Source organism: Plutella xylostella, chromosome 17 (genome assembly GCF_932276165.1).
Source record: "Plutella xylostella chromosome 17, ilPluXylo3.1, whole genome shotgun sequence".
Classification (NCBI taxonomy): domain Eukaryota; kingdom Metazoa; phylum Arthropoda; class Insecta; order Lepidoptera; family Plutellidae; genus Plutella; species Plutella xylostella.
The window spans coordinates 5,212,484-5,232,129 of record NC_063997.1 but is presented as its reverse complement, the minus strand read 5'-3'; the positions used below and the strand labels follow the sequence as shown (position 1 = coordinate 5,232,129).

The window sequence follows — 19,646 nt, the reverse complement described above, 5'->3', positions numbered from 1 at the left end:
TGCCCTGAATTTATTATGCGTCTCTTGTTTTAGTTCGCTGGCGTTTTTAATTGAAACGTAGTGCGTAACTCGCGCGGCCGTGGACTAATGAGCACCGAGCTTTGGGAGCTTTTCACTTTACGGCCTGCTTTGTGACTTGTGGCCGGCCGGAGACGAGTGATTACTCTGATTAGGAAGATCTAGGGCCTTGGTCGGTTTTCTGAACTAGGGATTTAGTGCTCTTAATTAACCAACCTAGCTATACATATACTGACATGTGAATCTTTACTGCATATTAAAATTATATACAGGTAATCGTCCTCCGTTAGACGCATATGGAGACATCTCCAAAGGCGCGCCACAATACTGTCCATGTTAATCCAATTCTTTCCCCATCATCCATGCTTTCATTGAGAACATTTTTTGCTAACTTTTCTTAGCAGGCTAGTCAGTAGACACTAGACAATTACCTTAGGTCGTCAGACCTTATACATACCTACTTATTTTATAGAGTACTTACTTACTAGGGTTTTTCGCGAACTTCATTTCACTTTAAAAGATCAGCTTCTTGAAAAAACAAAGTTTCTTCAAAATTTGTTTACTTAATACCTACCTATAGGTTATGCGTGAAAGAATAAACTGTAACAAATTTACAGAAAGTTTAACGTATTTATAATATTAGTCCGATCAAATTGATGATGATGATGATAGTGCAACGCCGTAGTCTAGGTAGGTAATGTTGGTAGGTAAAAGTACTTTTATTACTTAGAGAGCCCCCTGAAGAGGCAGGTGAGGATCGTTGAAACGCACCACATCAATAATATTAACTGATACCATTTACGTATTAAATGGGTTTTTTTAATTAAAAACTGTGTTGTTTGCATGTGGTGTGCACAATTTAAAAAAATATTAGCGGTAATATGTACACTTAGCGCCATCTAGCATCAAATAGCATAAGTATTTTAAGTGTGTGTTTAGTAACGCCATCTAGCACTGAGTAGCAGTGACTCTAATATATTTATTTCAATACAGTGTGTACAAATAAATAATAAAAGTATATTTTTATTATTCTTTCACGAAAAATATATAATTTATACATTCTTCTTGTTATAAAAGCGCTGAATATAAATAAAATATTCCGAGCTTTTCATTTGTTTGTCTATGGTCTATGGTTTCTCTTCTATTCTGTAAAAGTTGTCTATGCTTCGTAGTTTAGGTATTTTAGTATTTTCTCTTCTATGTTTGTTTGGTCGGACTCGGAACTAAACACGATCTATTGTAATTTTTTAAAAAGATTTTGTAATATTGCTGATATTATTATGATTTCTAGCGTGAATTCGACCAAAGTTAACTTTTGTCACCTCCGTAACTAGCCAGACCAGCCTCAAAATGTAAGTATTCAATTATAATTAACACTAAAATTTTTGGGTGAAAGTTGTTCTAAAGTTTTAATGTGCATTGCTTGCAATTTCTTCTGCTTCAGGAGTTTTGTAGATCTAGCCGCGCTGGCTACTCATCGGCGCAGTGAAATGGAAGCCAGGATTGCTGTGTTGGCCGGAAAATGTGATCAGGCTCAGAGTAATTTGAAGAAACTAAAATTACAGGTAGATTTATTTTATGAGTACCTACTCTGCTAATACATCCAAAACATAACTGAACTTTTAACACAGCACGTGTAAAATTGATATCATTGTATATTTCGACTTACATACCAGATAGGCTCAAATGTTTTTGTTAAATCATCGTTTCATTTATTACTTTGGAGCACATCTATTCCAGGAATCATATTTATAGGTAGGTACAACAATATAAAATACATCTGATGGAAAATGCTACTAAATCATAATAAAAAGAAAGTTACAACACAACTTCTACTGGTTAATTTTGATATAAGTAACAGATACCTACTTGAACAGGATAAACTTTATACCACTTGTTAGAACATTTGGGCATTTTAGATTTTCTTGTTTTTCTTGACAGGCACAATGTTTGGTGAAAAAGCTGAACTGCAACCCGACGGAGTTGAAGGAGAACTTTCTGACTGGGATGAAGCAGCTGGACGAGTTCATCTATATGGTGACAGACTTCAATCTGTCTGTTGGACGAATTGGTAAGTTAAATTCTATTCTTTGCGGTGGTATAGGTAGCTGCACGAGGCTCTCTTACAATGATATACTTAAAGTCTTTGGAAAATCACTCTCTTTATGTTCATGACTTTTATAATATGTAAATGGACTGTATGTGTCTTTTATTTCAGAAGAAACAGCAAGTCACGAGTTTACACCAGTGCAAGATGCATCTCACACAGCACTTCAACCATCCTTCCAGGCTTCCAACTTGTTTGACGTCCTCAGTGACCCAGTACCATCCACATCTATGGCCATGGCTTTTCCCAAGCAAATTGTGTCTAAACCTGCCAGTAACAAGCAGAAGAAGAAAAAGTTACCTAAAATAGAAGATGTTTTGATAGAGTTCTCCAGTACATCTTGTTCTCAGGAGAGTGTGCCGCAAGATCTCAGTATTGAAGTTAAGGTGGAGCCTGACTATGAACCTGCAGTTGATGCCGTCAATAACTTGACTATTAAAGGTTTGTCCCTTTTATTAACCATCACCTTACTCAAGGATTCAGGTAAACTTAATGGTTACTTAAGATAAAATTAAATCAACACTTATGTCAATCTGTAAAAATGTTTTAATGAACATTACTTTAAAATGTATACTTACATATTATTTTATGATTCTGATTGGAATCCTTTGCCTGCATAATACAAGGCAGCTTGTTGACTATCAAAATAGCTCTTAGTCATCTTTAAGTAAGCCCTATATTTTACAGATGAGCCATCGTCTTCACCGGCAGCGGTAGACAAGTGGAACCTTCCAGAGCAGAGTGTTCTGGAGACAGACATGGTGTACCAGGGCCTCATCATGCATGTCGATGGCAAGAGTCTGTGGATCATCACTGATGAGATTAGGGCTACCGAGTGAGTTATTTTGTATATGCATAATTACTTACAAAAATAATTGTTAAAAATATTTTTCCTTATAGTATAGTACAGTATAGTAGTTCTTATTGTAAGTACCAAGTTGTGTAGTTAGTTATTATGGCAAATCCAATCTTTAATTGGATGTTCACTGTGAACATACTAGATACAAATGCTCTAATTGAATTTTCTGTTTTTTATTTATTTTTTTTTTATTTATTTTTATAAACATTGCAGTGATACATAGGGTACAGAAGAATTCCCACAAAACCAACATTTTTGGTTTGACTGTGGGTAAACGGTGACATTTTAATTAAGCTGTTAGTTATTTAAAAATTAACAAAATAAACAATATATTGACTGTGTCAAGTGAGCAGTGCAAGGAAGGCACCACTCTCAATCATAATAAGTTTTAAGTATCGTAATAAGTTTTAAGTAAATGTTTTTTTAATAATGTTTTAAATAAAGAGAATTTTTTCTCATTTTTAATACTTACCGGTAATTCATTATATAATTTGGGTATTTGTTTACAGAGCATTCTTCCACCAAAGTAATTATTTGTATATGGTATTTGGTACCTTCCTTGCACAGCCCCTCTTGTGCCGCAAGTATGCTGGATAGGTATTTTATGTTCTTCACTACCATGGCTGTTTACAAGGAGGAGATATTTATGCTTAAGGCTTGCTGGTAAAATGTTACATGTTTCAAAAAGGATTCTATAATCGTGGTTACATTTAGCTTTTGTCTTTTTATCTATAATTAATTTTAAGAATTTTATTTGCATTTTTTCTATCTTTTCAATATGAGTTTTGAATGTAAGTCCATAACAGTGCAGAGAATAACCAATTATACTGTCAACCAGGGCTAGATAAAGACATTTCAATATACTTCTAGGTACTTTAAAGCTTAGTTGATAGAATTTACTTAATAAAATTCTTAATTTGTTCATAACATAATCTACATGTTTGATCCATCCGAAGTTCTCATCTATTTGCATACCAAGGTAAGTGACTTGTTCGACTCGTTCTATAGACCCACACGTGCAGTGATTTTGCATTCTATGAAAACATTCGTACGAATGTGTTATTATATTACAAGTGTTATTTGATAATAAAGCATACGATGAGTGAATGACTAACATTTTGGTTTTATCTGCATTAATTATTATTCCATTATCGTGTGACCATTTAATTACGTTATCTACGTCCTCTTGCACAAGACGCTGGACCTCGGCCATATCACGGCCCGCGAGGAACGCGCACAGGTCATCCGCAAACATGTACGCCGAGCAGTGCCGCAGCACCCGGCACAGGCTGTTGACCAGCATCAGGTAGCACACGGGCCCGGCCGCCGAGCCCTGCGGCACCCCGCAGCGCACGCCCCGCGGCTCGCTGAGCGAGTCCGCCACACGCACGCGGTAAGAGCGCGAGGTGAGGTAGTCTCGGAACCACTCGTTCATTGGCCCCCTCACCCCGCACTCCCCCATGGCGCGAAGCAGCATCTCGTGCTCGAGGGTGTCGAACGCTTTCTTGAAATCAAAAAATATTGCTACAATAAATTGTTTGTTATTGAGATGTGTATTAATATTGTCTGTAAAGTTAGTTAAAAGAGTTCCAGTACTTCTGCCTCTCTGGAAACCATGTTGATTAGGGTCCAAGATGTTGTTATTGCTTAAGAATGAGCCTAATTGGTTCACAATACATTTTTCAATGACTTTCTCTATGCTTGACAAAATGGCGATGGGTCTATAGTTAGTAGTTAATTTGTGATCACCTTTTTTAAATATGGGGCGTAGAATAGCTTCTTTTAAACGTTCAGGGAACTTAGAATGGATCACACAGAGGTTGGTAAGTTTAGCAATTATGGGGCTTATTTTATCTATAATACATTTTAAATCACACATTCTTATGAGATCGCTACCTGCTGATTTTCTTACACTCATGTTACGAATTATCTTATACACATCTTTACTTGTTACCGGTTGCCATCTCATAGAGATAGGTGCTTCTTTTACATAATTCTCTCTGGACAGGAACTTAGTATCACAATTATGTCTTATCTGTTCAATTTCATCTTTAAAAGTATCTGCAAAACTAGTTGATATATTAGAATTAGTACCTAAATGCTTTAAATGTTTTAAAATAATATCATCGGGTGACTTTTTGACATTTCCTAACATTGCATTAATTTTTTTCCATACCTTGCGACTATCTTTCTTACAATCAATAATACTTTGTCGTTCAAATTCACATCTCTTCTTAAAGAATGTTTTTTGACATTTATTTCTGTATTTAGTATAATTAAGTCTTTTTTGCATGTTTTTCTTATCATTCAACCAGATTAAAAATAGTTTGTCTCTCTCTAATAACATAACTTTCATATTTTCTGTTACCCAACTCTTATTATCTCTATTACTACTAGTTATCATTTTAATTTTAGAGTTTTTATCATATACACTTTTAAATAGCTTTATAGTTTCGTTATATAATTTTAATGGACATTCTATATGAATTAGTTGAGAGAAATCTGTTTCTAACAATATTTTTCAAAACTTTTAGCAGACTCACAGCGTCAACGACAAGGTCATTCTGATTCTAAACACAGAAACTAATTTTAAAGCATTTATAGTTCATCCCCCTGCTGCCCGTATTTGGGATTCGCCATTCGCTATAAATACGTCGCTGTGATTAGTAGAACGCACACTAAACGACTTTATCAACGTCGATAACGAACCTGTGTAGCAGGCGCGAATATAAAACAACTAATAACCTCCCTTCATTCCCAGGCTAATGGTATCCATGCGGGAATACTACCTCCAAAGCGACGTGTCTCTATCGCGCGCTCAGCTGCGCGCGCTGTCCTACTGCTACTGCGCGTACTACGACCACGACAGCGACTGCTCGTACCGGTGCATGCTCATTGCGTACTTGGAGGTCAGTGCAGCATGTTCTTCTTCTTTAATCCCGCTAGTCTGGAGCTGATACTAAGCCGTTCCAGATTTCTTTGTAAAATGCCAGCTACCTCGAGCAGCTGAGCTCGACTACCATTTCACTTGGCCCTCTCTGACTATGGAACACACACAAATACACACTGTCATGTAAGCTTCAGCGTAATCCAGAATGGAGAAAAGAAGTTTTTTTTTAAAGAAAGTTTGATCTGTAAAAGGCGAAATTTTTAAAGCGATTAATTGAATGAAGACTAGCTTAAATCTGAACGAGAAAAATTTACGATCTGTGGAAGGAAACTAATGATTTCTCCAAGACCTTTATATGTATACACGAATTTATTCACCCGTCAAACTTGTTTTTTTTTTTGTTATACAGCTAACATATTTATCCTAAGTCACCTCTACCTTCCAGGACAGCGACATGGCGGAGCTATTCCTAGTGGACACGGGCGAGGTGCGCTTCGCCCCGAGTGCGGTGGTGCGGCCTTTGGCACGCGCTTTCTGCTCCCAGCCGCCTTTTGCGCGCTGCTGCTACCTGGCCGGGGTAATTAATTAAATATCTAAAACTCTTCTAGTCATTTCTCCACCCAAAAAGTTGCCTGGAAGAGATCAATGATGAGATGAAATGACGGCACTGTAGCTTAGGCGGTAGTGAAGCTGCTTCCGAAGCTTGGGGCCGCGGGTTCGAATCCCGCCCAGGGCAAACATTCGTTTGATGAGCTCGTGTGTTTGCCTTGTGTCTGGTTCTCGTTTATCTATTTAATATGTATCTATCTGTGTAGATATATCAGCTGTCCAACACCCATATCACAGGCTCCATCTAGTTTGGGGTCCGATGGCCGTGTGTAAGATGTCCCCACATACCTATTTATTTATTATTTATTTATAATTGTATATCTTTTTTCATGTGTTCATAATGTTTTATATGATGTTTATGTATCTTTAGGTGGACCTCATCGAACACCACAGCCCGGAGTTGATGAAGAAACAAGAAGACTTCCTGAAGAGTTATATCGGGCTACAGTGCGATATTGAAGTAGATGATAAGTATGTACTGAACACAATAAAATATAGCTATAGTTTACCGTCTGTTAGATTTACATTCACCCGAAATTGGCCTCGCAAACAAAATTTATAATGGACAACATTTCATTTTCTTTAGCCTATATTTTTATTAGCTAATCGGAAAGTTTATAAAAAATTAGAGGACCCGTATTTTTTTATTTTGTATTTACATTAATTTTTGCATGTTATTTTTAACTTTAAAGTTAATTATTTTAAAACCGGAAGTGACATCAAATATTAGGCTCAATTTTTATTTTTGTCTATTGCCTTAGTCTCGAAAAAAACATAAATGACACTGACAAGTGACATTTAAACTTTGTTTACATGCCAACCAACAAATTGGTCATTTTCAAATGACATTGATATTTCTGATGATACAAAGTAGGTACTTATCATGTAAAAAAATAAGCAGAAGCATTTTTTCAGCTGTGTAGGCGGTGGCATGCTCTGGGACATATTAAATAGAGGTCATCTCTTAATAAGTACTAACCATTTTATATGATAAATTAAAAAAAATAGTCAGAAAGTGTCAGAACAGAATTTATGAAAATGACCCAAATAAACAACAACGACTCGATAAAACGTCAACGTCAATCAAAAATGAAAGTGACAGTTACTTTGTTTTTAAATCTATAGGCTTTGATCATCAAAATGCATCGCACCTGATGCATGACGTCATCAGCACTTTTTTACTATTTTATGATTTTCTCAAAAATGATACATCCAAAAAATACAAAAACATTTTTTTTGTGGCCTTGAGAGCTAAATCTCGAAATGGTTTTCGATTTATAGCAGCTTTAGTTTTTTGAAATGTTGTCCATTGCTATGCATGATTGATTTTTTAGAAGCTTGCTTGCTAGCACTCGGAAAATGTAAACACTAACAAATATAAATGTGAGGAGTGTGGCAGGCCTGTTACTAATTATAATAATTAATTGTTTCCAGTACCTCTGAAACTCTTGGAGTGTACATCCGCCTGTCGGCAAAGGAACTGCTGAACCAAATGCTCGTCGACCGAGGATTCGCTACTCCCAGTAAGTTTTTACTCACCCATTCACCCATCATCATCAGCCAATAACCATTAACTGCTGGATATAGGGCTCTCCCAAGGAGCGCCACAACACTCGGTCCTCATCGTCCACTACCGGCTACCGCTTATTCACCCGGTTGTCAGTAACCTTAATAATCACTAGTCACCCAACGCCCTCTGCCGGTATATTCATTATAGGCCTTACCATTAAAACTTAGACACATCCTAAACTTTGTCAGTTGGCTGTTATTAATGTGTCTAATTTTGATTTCAACACCCATTAAACAAAGTTTTAAGTTTGTGTTAATACAGTATCCGTCCAACAGTAGGTAAGCTGCAATCAGAGGCGGCGGCGGCGCCAGTGGAAGCGTCGCCCGTGCGCGGTCCCCCAGAGATGGTGCCTGATGAAGACTTCTCACTGTCTGACGGACCAGAGTATGAGGATCCTTTGGAGGCTGTCACTGTGAGTATTGAGTTCTTCATTATGTGTGTTAGATAGATAGAGTACCTACTCTTTATTTGTACACCAAGAAATAATTAACAATTTTTACATAGACACTTAACTAGGGTACAAAAGGCGGTCTTATCGCTTATAGCGATCTCTTCCAGACAACCTTTGGATGGATGGGCTAAAAGAGATATAATGTAATGTACAGTGTACTTACTCAAAGGAATATATGTAGTTTAATATGAGTAATTATTATCTACACACTAAATATGTGTTATTATTTATTCTTTAATATTGCAATCTAATGTAATCGGCTGTATTTTGATATTTTAATGGTCTACATGTTGGTGGTGTACTTCGACGATCATTACGGTATTTTATAAGAAACGTGGGCTTTCTTTACGGAAGCAAAAGACATCTAGTGCAAATTTAAATTAAAGTCGTAGAAATATTTTTGCACTAGCATTCTCATATCAAAACTATACAGTACATAAAGTTTGTATATTTGACTCCAGGGTTACCACAACCGCGATGAGATAGACATCTGCAAGCACTACAAGGGCGGCGCCGACCGCACCTGCTTCAAGGGAGCTCGCTGCAAGAAGAAACATATCATGAAGCATCCAGGTACTGTACATAATTTATTGTATATAGCTGTTTTGTATATAGTTTTCCCGTGGGAATTCCGGGATAAAAAGTAGCCTATGTTCTTTCTCAGGGTCTAGACCATATGTATACCAAATTTCATTAAAATCCGTCCAGTAGTTTTGGCGTGAAAGAGTAACAGACAGACAGACAGACACAGTTACTATTACTTATAGTTACTTATAGTTAGGATTATACTTTGAGAAAATAAATGTTGTTGACTTGAGCAGAGCTAGACAAGAAAGTGGAGTTGCTGCCTTTATTATTGGTCGCATTCTCGTTTCTCCGCTTCTAGGTACTATTATTTTTTTAAGTACCGTACATCTTAGGTATTTTTGTGTTTTATTGGTATTTTATTGAGATAGCTACCAACTAGGTGTCCTATGGATCGGAGCGCAGTTTTTTACAATCATTGATCGATTTCACATCTTACACTACGCTGCTGTGGACTACAAGTGTAGAAAATGCTTTTAGCATTAAGCCCACCCCATTGTACATTATTATTATTTTGGTTTCTGAATTATTTCAGCTCGGTTTCTTCTATAAGAACCGGTGATTGATGATGCACACGGGCCTAGGCCAAGTGAGCATCATTTTCTAAAGTTGTAGATGTTTGTCTTTGAGATGGCTGGTCGGTTTGCAAGAACTTGCGAACTATTCTGCATGTATTCAATATGGCTGCTTTTTGTAAGATGGTGTAGGTATGTGTAGGAAGATGTAAAGCTTTTTTTAATTATTGTTCTAACTGTTTCGGTATGACTCCTGTTGTTGACAATACTATGGGTACTATAGACGCTGATTTTAAACGCCACATACGGGTTACTTCGTCTTTAAGGTCGGTATATTTGCTTAGTTTTTCTGAGATTGTGCTTTGTAGATTGTGAGTATTAAGAATTATCTATAATCTGGGCAGTTTTTTGTTGCTTGTGTATTACGGTAATGTCGGGTCTATTGAAGTGAGTGGTTCGATCTGTTAAAATAGCTCTATCGAAGTAAAGTTTGTGTGTATTGCTTTCTAGAACAACTTCTGGAACATATTTGTAGTACGGTATGGCTGGTTGCGGTAGGAGACTGTACTTTATTGCGAGCTGTTGATGAATTATATTTGCGACTTGGTCATGACGATGTTTATACTCAGTTTGGACTATAGATTTACATGCGCCTGTAATATGTTGGATTGTTTCTGGTGCTGAGTTGCACTTGCGGCATTTATCATTCTGGGAGCCTGGTAGTTTCATGATGTGCTTCTGATAGTTCTTGGTTTCAATGACTTGGTCTTGTATTGCGATGATGAATCCTTCAGTCTCCGGGAAGAGTTCCCCGCGACGGAGCCACTCGTGCGACGCAAGCTTGTCGACGTTGGGTTGGCTCAGGTCGTGGGGGTGTCTTCCATGAAGAGATTTTCCGCTCCACTCACGTATTTTGTCGTCTTTTTCTAGTTGTTCTTCATTAGGTTGTGATTCGTAGTCTTTAAGGTTTAGGGGAGTTAATTTACTATCAGTAGTGGATATTTTGGCTTTTTCATGGAAGTAGTGTCGGAGCGATTGGATTTGCTTGTTATGTAGGTTCTTGATGTCTATAATACCTCGTCCACCTTCACTTCGCGGCAATGTTTGTCGTTGTATGCAAGCTCTGGGGTGATGTTTCCAAAATTTAGTCATAGTTGTGTTTACAATGCGTTGTCGGTTCTTTAATTCTGTTTTGGACCAGTTAATTATTCCAAAAAAGTAAGTTAAAATAGGTATAGCATAGGTGTTAATTGCTTTGACTGTATTTGCTGAATTAAGTTGAGTTTTTAAAATTATTATTATTATATACGACTGCAGAATTTCTTGCCGTACTCGACCAAAGTTACGCTAGTCAACTCCTTGTTGCTCCCTATTATTGACTACGCAGATATGTGCTACCCTGATCTCACCGAAGAGCTACTTGATAAACTCGACCGTCTACTCAACTTATGCATTCGCTATATTTTTGGCCTGCGTAAGTATGATCACGTCTCCACATTTCGGAATCAACTCAAGTGGCTCAATATCCGTCATCGAAGGAATGCTCATATTGTTTCCCTAGTCTATGGTATAGTGTATGATCCTAATGCCCCTTCTTACTTAACAGAACGCTTCTCATTCTTCGACTCTACTGACCGTCCTCAACGATCAAGTAGAAATTTGATCTTTCGAACCCCAGAGCATAATGCGGCAGGGTATTCGGATTCTTTCACCGTGTCAGCGGTTCGCTTGTGGAACCAGTTACCATTGCATATAAGGCAATCGCAGTCCATTGAAACTTTTAAGTCTAAGGTTCGTCTGCACTACCTCCAGAAACAGAACAATCAGCTTAACTGATATAATACACATGTTTTGTTGTAAGTAGTATGTAAGTGTGACGATGATATTATTATATATATATATATATAAAATATTATTTTAGTTAAGTATAGTATGTATTAGGTTTATGTATTGTATATGTATGTAACTTATAGGTATATATTTATTATACATGTATTATATACAAGTAAGTGTATTCTAGTGTTTGTAGGTATTTTTACAAAATTATCTTTCCTCTCAGTCTTTCGCACTACCTATAACTTTCTCCACAACACCCAAGGTTAGCTGGAAGAGAATGCTGTTAGCATTAAGTTCGCCTATGTACATAATTTTATTATTGTGCAATAAAGTATTTAATAATAATTATTACTATTGTAAAATGTGCAGTAAAGTATAAATAAATAACTAAAAATAATATGTAACAATTCCCCACAGACGGCTGGACGCTAGACAAGATCGAAGTACCCGGCAAAGGCGCCGCGACGCCGCTGCCGCCGCCCGGCTCGTGGCACAAGGCGCGCGTGTCGCACGTGGGCCACTTCGACCACCTGCACGTGCAGCTCGTCACGGCGCCCGCCGCAGGTACTGGCGCTTCTACAGGGGGTTGCTTCTACAGGGGGTTGCGTCTACAGGGTGTTGCTTCTACAGGGGGTTGCTACTACAGGATGTTGCTTCTACAGGGGGTTGCTACTACAGGATGTTGCTTCTACAGGGGGTTGCTACTACAGGATGTTGCTTCTACAGGGGGTTGCTACTACAGGATGTTGCTTCTACAGGGGGTTGCTACTACAGGATGTTGCTTCTACAGGGGGTTGCTACTACAGGATGTTGCTTCTACAGGGGGTTGCTACTACAGGATGTTGCTTCTACAGGGGGTTGCTACTACAGGATGTTGCTTCTACAGGGGGTTGCTACTACAGGATGTTGCTTCTACAGGGGGTTGCTACTACAGGATGTTGCTTCTACAGGGGGTTGCTACTACAGGATGTTGCTTCTACAGGGGGTTGCTACTACAGGATGTTGCTTCTACAGGGGGTTGCTACTACAGGATGTTGCTTCTACAGGGGGTTGCTACTACAGGATGTTGCTTCTACAGGGGGTTGCTACTACAGGATGTTGCTTCTACAGGGGGTTGCTACTACAGGATGTTGCTTCTACAGGGGGTTGCTACTACAGGATGTTGCTTCTACAGGGGGTTGCTTCTACAGGGGGTTGCTTCTACAGGGGGTTGCTACTACAGGATGTTGCTTCTACAGGGGGTTGCTACTACAGGATGTTGCTTCTACAGGGGGTTGCTACTACAGGATGTTGCTTCTACAGGGGGTTGCTACTACAGGATGTTGCTTCTACAGGGGGTTGCTACTACAGGATGTTGCTTCTACAGGGGGTTGCTACTACAGGATGTTGCTTCTACAGGGGGTTGCTACTACAGGATGTTGCTTCTACAGGGGGTTGCTACTACAGGATGTTGCTTCTACAGGGGGTTGCTACTACAGGATGTTGCTTCTACAGGGGGTTGCTACTACAGGATGTTGCTTCTACAGGGGGTTGCTACTACAGGATGTTGCTTCTACAGGGGGTTGCTACTACAGGATGTTGCTTCTACAGGGGGTTGCTACTACAGGATGTTGCTTCTACAGGGGGTTGCTACTACAGGATGTTGCTTCTACAGGGGGTTGCTACTACAGGATGTTGCTTCTACAGGGGGTTGCTACTACAGGATGTTGCTTCTACAGGGGGTTGCTACTACAGGATGTTGCTTCTACAGGGGGTTGCTACTACAGGATGTTGCTTCTACAGGGGGTTGCTACTACAGGATGTTGCTTCTATAGGGGGTTGCTACTACAGGATGTTGCTTCTACAGGGGGTTGCTACTACAGGATGTTGCTTCTACAGGGGGTTGCTACTACAGGATGTTGCTTCTACAGGGGGTTGCTACTACAGGATGTTGCTTCTACAGGGGGTTGCTACTACAGGATGTTGCTTCTACAGGGGGTTGCTACTACAGGATGTTGCTTCTACAGGGGGTTGCTACTACAGGATGTTGCTTCTACAGGGGGTTGCTACTACAGGATGTTGCTTCTACAGGGGGTTGCTTCTACAGGGTGTTGCTTCTACAAGGTGTTATGATAAACAAAGTGCAAATTATAAATAACAGCATACGCCAGAGAAACCTGACCCTTCACGCTAGCGGCAGCTGTGGCAGTGATGATGAACTTTTAGTATGACAGAGTCAATAGTAGCAACAATGCTTGATTCACCCTATCTATAAATCATACCTAAACTAACCTAAAGTCGTAAACGTGTATCAAAGGAAATTTATAACGATTTTATGATCTTTTCGTATGATAAGAGTCAAAAGCAGCATTAATGCCTGATTCACCCTATCTATAAATCATACCTAAACTAACCCAAATGTCGTAAACGTGTATCAAAGGAAATTTATAACGATTTTTAGTAGCTAGGTAGTACGTTACTGACTGTACGTATAATATACGTCTGGCACACCCTAGACAATTAGAGAATGGCTAAATTGGCTAATCCTCTCCACGATGACTAATCGGTGTTTATCACCGCTTCGCCATAAAGTAGATACGTGACCACAGAGACACCGATAAACACTTCAAACTTATAATATAAACTACGGCCTTTCCTAATCGTTTGTTAATCCAATACTATATTATTATTTGCAGAAGAGAAGCGCGAGTTCGGGCGCGTGCTGCCTCCGAAGACGCTGGACAGCCTCGTGCGCGACATGAACAGCCCGGCCGCGCGCTCGGCGCATCGGAAACTCAAGGTAAACACATAATAATAATCCTAACTAATATTATAAATGCGAAAGTAACTGTGTCTGTCTGTTACTCTTTCACGCCAAAACTACAGAACGGATTTGAATGAAATTTGGTCTACATACGGTCTAGAACTTGGGAAAGAACATAGGCTACTGTTTATCCCGGAATTCCCACGGGAAAACTTTTTAAGGCGAAGCGAAGCGCGCGGGAACAGCTAGTATTTAATACTTCTAAAAGAAGAATGCTCCTTGATCTAATTTTAATTTTGGCTAGGATCGTATGTAGACCTATAATTCGATTTATTCATCCACACTTAACTCAAAATCTGTAGGCTAACAGAATACCGTTCCATAGGCTCTCAGAGCCAAATATCTTGAACTTTATACCATTGTCTAAGGGTGTCTGCCCACGAGTGTGGAGCGGGGTAGCGGAGCGGTGTCCGAGGCAAAAAAACACCTCATGAGCGGAGCGCAAATTGCATGTGCGGAGTTTTTATGCAATCTCATTTGGTCTATTTTTACCTCGCACACCGCTCCGCTCCCTCGCTCCGATCTGGTGGACTGGCACCCTAATGCCGTCGCATAGGCTCTTAAAGTCATATACCTATCTCAAACTTTATTTATACCATTGCCTTAATTCCCAAAACCAATGAAATAAACGTACGTATGTTCCAGATGGCGCCGGCTCCGGGCGAGCTGGTGGCGGCTCTGTACACGCCCGACGAACAGTGGTACCGCGCCGTGGTGCTGGCGCACACCACACACGACCAGAGTGTGCAGGTATAGTATACACAAGATATAATTATATGTGTGCAGCTAAATATAGGTATGTATGCCACCCCCAGCCAAACAGTTTCATCCTTAGACAGCTTAGACTCGGGTACAATATAGGTGAATCAAATAGTATTTTAAACTTAACTTAAATGTTTTTTTGCCAAAATATATCTTAGGTAAACTTAAAAAAAAAGTTATGTAGTGCTCCGTTAAGCGCGACCTCATCTCGTTGTTATAAACGAACCGATTATGTTATTCGAGGTATGCGATCTCTACAATATTTCCGTCGTATACATATAGGTACCTACAAAATGCTGTGAAAGAAAATACGTATTTAATCGATCTATTATACTTATTTTAGCACAAATTCGTCATCATCAATCGGTATTCTAATTTTAAAATGACTTATGTCTCTTTATTGTCATGATTTTATAGTTGGACTGTAACATTATAAATACATTAACATAACCCAATCCCCACAGGTCCGCTACGTGGACTACGGCAACGAGCTCTGGGTGCGCGAAGACCAGATCCGCGAGCTGGACCTCGCCTACACCGTGTTGCCGCTACAGGCCGTGCACTGCAAGTTGGCGGGCGTGACGTGCACCTCCAGCGACCCCGACCACTGGCTGAGTGCCAAACAGACGCTGCAGAAGCTGGCGTTGGACAGGGAGCTCGACTGCCATATTGTGTGAGTTTATTGATCAAGTTACAGAAGCAGGGGGCGCAAAACGAGCACGTCAAGACGTGACAAAAGTTTGCCGTCGCGCTCGCTCTCGAAGCCGCACGATGTGAGTGAGTGTGACGCAAAACTTTAGTCACGTCTTGGTGTGCGCGTCTTGCGCCCCCTGCTAGGCCGTCAGATTTACCTACTAACGTATTTAGATACTCAGTTCGATTCCATTTGACAAGCGTGTAGTATTTTTGTGGCTACGAACGTTTGAGAACGCGGGGCGTTCGTTAGGGTATTTAATACGGCGTTCGTTAAGCTTTTCGTTATAAGTTATACCTCCTATAGAACCTGCTTTATTGAATCCAGTATCCTGTTTTTCACACGACTATTTCCTAATTCCAGTGGTAGGGGCTACGATGAGCTGGAGATAGAGCTCTACGACTCCGAGGGCTACAGCGTGGCGGACAAACTGGCGGCCCTCAACAACACCATCAAGGTGGTGGAATACGACGTGGTCGACGACACTGACGTGCCGCAGAGGATCGTTGTGCCGTAGACTGAGTTTTGAAAAATATAGCATGAGTAGTATGAAGTTTGATTGACTGATTGTTAGGCCCGGTTTCCGCCAAAGCGGAGAGATGAGAGAAGATGTGTTTTGAATAACTAATCAGATTTCGTTATTTTCACTCTCCGCCTTATGCCTGGTAGTGTTCGTATTCATTTGCAAACGAGTCTATATTTGACAACTATCGTAGCGGCTCATGCTATAGTTTACTAAGTGTAGTATATATAGTTCCTAAATCAACCATGATTATTTGAAAATAATTTCTGCGATAATATTGACTACTGTAGTGCGAACCATCATATCAGAGGGCCTAGTGTAGGTTTGCCTAAACGTTAAATGTACTTAAATTCCGTATTTCTAAAGAATTCATTGGTACATGGCAGGATTCGAAGCCACAACCTCAAGCAAGAGAGCCGGGACCGTATCCGTTACGAAACTCGCCACTACTCGCTCCGCATTCTGACCTCTCGTAAGTGCGAGCGAGAGATGCGATTTCACGTATAGGTGATAATGTCATGTAAGACAACAGACAATGTTCTTCTATGAACAAATAATAATTATGTGATTAGTGATTACATAGATATTTATTTTGGTACTAGATAGATGTAGGATGACCATTTGCTTCTATGACATATCAAATAATAATAAATAGGTACTAACCTAATACCGTGGCTGTTATTTGTCAAGTAAAAATGATTAAGTTTATGTTGATTTTATATTGTACGTCAGTTACAAATAAAGACATTTTATTAAAATCTTAAGTATTTTATTGAGTACTTTTTCAATACAGTCATAGATTGCAAGATTATCAAAATAAAATGAAATGCAACTAATGAAAAACGAAATCTAGGGATACTAAGGCACTTCTAATTTGCAGTTTATTCAGATATAAATACTGCCTCATTATAATGTAGGTATGATACATAATAATATTTGTGTGATAGCGAATTTGAATTAGAAAAACTTGAAAATATTTAGACTGAATACAGATAGGTAGGTACTTATTTTAAAAAATAATCTACTCTTATGATTCACATATAGCAACCTAAAAACTAAATAGTACACATTTTATAAACCTATGTTATGTGACAATGAGTTTTAATAAATAATGTATGATTGATATGATTACAGATAATGGGTAAAGATATTCATTAACATAAACTTAAAACTAAATCTTGATTATTTTCTTAGGTACATACAGGACTAGAAAGGTTTTCTATCAATTCAAGCTTATTTATATGAGTACATAATATAGCATAGTGTCAATCTTTTTATTGTATTTTGGCAATATCTCAATTAATCTTAGACAAATTAATAAAATATCTACAAATATGAAACATGATTAAACATTTGAAACAAAAAGTTTTGGTAGTTCTGATTCCAATCGGATCACTCGTACAATAGATGTGAGACGCCAACTATCATATGGATTTGGCTTTTTTGGAGTATATGACTCGGGCGCCACAAATGTGCTGTAGTATGATATAAGCTCATGGGATTGGTCACCATCTAAGTCTGCTATCATAAGAGACTTCTCCTGGTATTCAAGATCAGGCTGACATACAGGCAGAGCAACATGGGTGTCAATAGGTCCCCTTGCACATATTTGAACTATATCAGTTTGGCTTACATTAACATGGTGTGTCTGAAGGTGGTCAAATGACACCAAAACTATTCTTTCTGAAATATCATGAGCTGTAAAGTTTGTGTACTTGATAAATGACGAAATAGACGCCACATTTATAGGTGGCTTGTAGTAAAATATGTCATAATTATTTTTTGGGCTTGAATTCTTTATGTTGTTGTATCGGACTTCATCAATCTTCAGTGCACCCTTTGCGAGGTGTGCACTGTTCCACTGTCATAATTTTAATACAAAGCCTCTTATAGAATTTGCAAAGGCAAACAAACTAGGCCTCATAGCATACACATAGTTGGCTTGGTACTCCCAGGTCACATTAGATGTTCCATTCTTCTCCATGATAAGTTTCAGGTTCACTCTACAAGAGTTAGGGCACTCTCCAGAGTTCTCTACAATCAGTTTACCAGGACCATTAGTAAATATTTCTCTAGTATTTCCTATGTTTTTCTTAAGACTCAAATTTACTTTTTTAGGCACAGATTGAGACATATTAGCTTTACTTCCAGAATGATCCATCTTCATCATTTTCCTGTACAACACTGGATAGGTTATTATTCTTACTGCTTCAGATGTGCCATTCTTGCAAATGTAAGTGATATTGATAGTGTCAGACTCAGTGAGCAGTTTCACGGAGAGGCAATCTTCTACTGTGAGAGGGTCGCCAATAATGTTCCCTGTGGAGCCCGAGATGATGATTAAAGAGTTGTGCACAGTATTCGGGTAGACAGTAGCCACAGTCAGTAGATCATTGACTTTATCCCTATCCATGTCTTTCAACAACACTGGGAAATCTATGGCTGCAATATTACTGAAAACTTTGCCATGTTTATGAATGTACCAGTAGTATGTGCCAGAGAGTGGGTTCAGTGCAGCCAGCAAACCTTCAGAGCCTGAAACTAAGCAGTCTTTCTGGCCATCACGATTCACATCTAGCATGTGGCAGTTTATCTCAGTTGGTATCCTGGTCTCCCTTGTGTACCAGCCCACCTTGCCCGAGTTGCCTACTACTAGTAGGACACCATTTACATTGTCAGTCTTTTTGTCCTGCTGGCACATGTGATTGCCTCGGTAAATGAAGATGAGGTTTTTAGTGTTGGGCAGGGCTCCTTCGACGACTTGGACTGCGCCGGACAGTTCAATTTCATCATAGGGCAGCTCCCAGCTCGTGGTCTTGTCGTGCCACTCGCCGCCCGCGCAGCTCCCTGCCTCAGAGCACGGGATCCCCCACAGGAATATCACCACAGTGAATATGCAAAACAAGATCGAAGCGATGAACGTGCAGCGCCTCGAAAACGACATCTTACTCGACATATCTGATTGCAGGAAGCTAACGTTATCCATTGTACTTTCAACAGTATTCAAATTAGTATTGTAGTCATCCATGTCACTCATGCTGAAGTTTTTGGGGGAATGCAAGCCGCTATTTATATCCAGATTGTTACAGCTATCCGCGCCTTTGATGCCAGGCTCGAGACCGTGTTTGCGTTCATCTTCGGATTCAGAATCTGTCAGTATTTGCTTCAGCGGTGCGTAATTACCACCAGTCCCATTTGCTGACATGGCTAGATGCCCTATTTGAATGGACACATTCACATCGCAAAAATCTTTTACCTTTAATTTAGCAAAACACTAAACAACAATTTTTTTGGACGATACGGATACGATCGATCGGATAAGCAGGCTGTCACTGTCAATAAATTGACATTTGTCATTGCTGTCAGTGACTATTCTCCGTAATGTTGGTCTATGGATACGGATGGGATTTTGCATTCATGCTCG

The 19,646-nt window shown here is 39.3% G+C and overlaps 2 protein-coding genes across 2 annotated transcripts; one reads left to right on the top strand and one right to left on the bottom strand.

The window, feature by feature from the left end:
• Positions 1 to 1,197: 1,197 nt before the first annotated feature.
• Positions 1,198 to 16,981, top strand: LOC105385565. The gene is made up of 16 exons (XM_048626738.1): positions 1,198 to 1,370; positions 1,463 to 1,583; positions 1,960 to 2,089; positions 2,237 to 2,566; positions 2,813 to 2,960; positions 5,746 to 5,893; positions 6,320 to 6,451; positions 6,854 to 6,954; positions 7,918 to 8,006; positions 8,329 to 8,465; positions 8,966 to 9,077; positions 11,858 to 12,004; positions 14,116 to 14,219; positions 14,889 to 14,993; positions 15,470 to 15,678; positions 16,063 to 16,981. Coding segments are annotated over exons 1-16 (2,169 nt in total). The 5' UTR covers positions 1,198 to 1,368; the 3' UTR covers positions 16,217 to 16,981.
• Positions 16,982 to 17,935: 954 nt separating this feature from the next.
• LOC105385538 lies at positions 17,936 to 19,533 on the bottom strand. Its single transcript, XM_011555930.3, has one exon. It carries the CDS (start codon positions 19,425 to 19,427, stop codon positions 18,087 to 18,089), a length of 1,341 nt encoding a protein of 446 aa, XP_011554232.3. The 5' UTR covers positions 19,428 to 19,533; the 3' UTR covers positions 17,936 to 18,086.
• Positions 19,534 to 19,646: the final 113 nt, after the last annotated feature.

What these genes read in the sequence shown, in the direction of transcription:
- LOC105385565 (XM_048626738.1), top strand. An exon ending in TGAAGAAACTAAAATTACAG is followed by an intron (nt 1,584 to 1,959) that starts GTAGATTTATTT and finishes TTTTCTTGACAG; the next exon opens with GCACAATGTTTGGTGAAAAA. An exon ending in CGTCACGGCGCCCGCCGCAG is followed by an intron (nt 12,005 to 14,115) that starts GTACTGGCGCTT and finishes TATTATTTGCAG; the next exon opens with AAGAGAAGCGCGAGTTCGGG.
- LOC105385538 (XM_011555930.3), bottom strand. Translation starts at nt 19,427, where the DNA reads ATGTCAGCAAATGGGACTGGTGGTAATTACGCACCGCTGAAGCAAATA.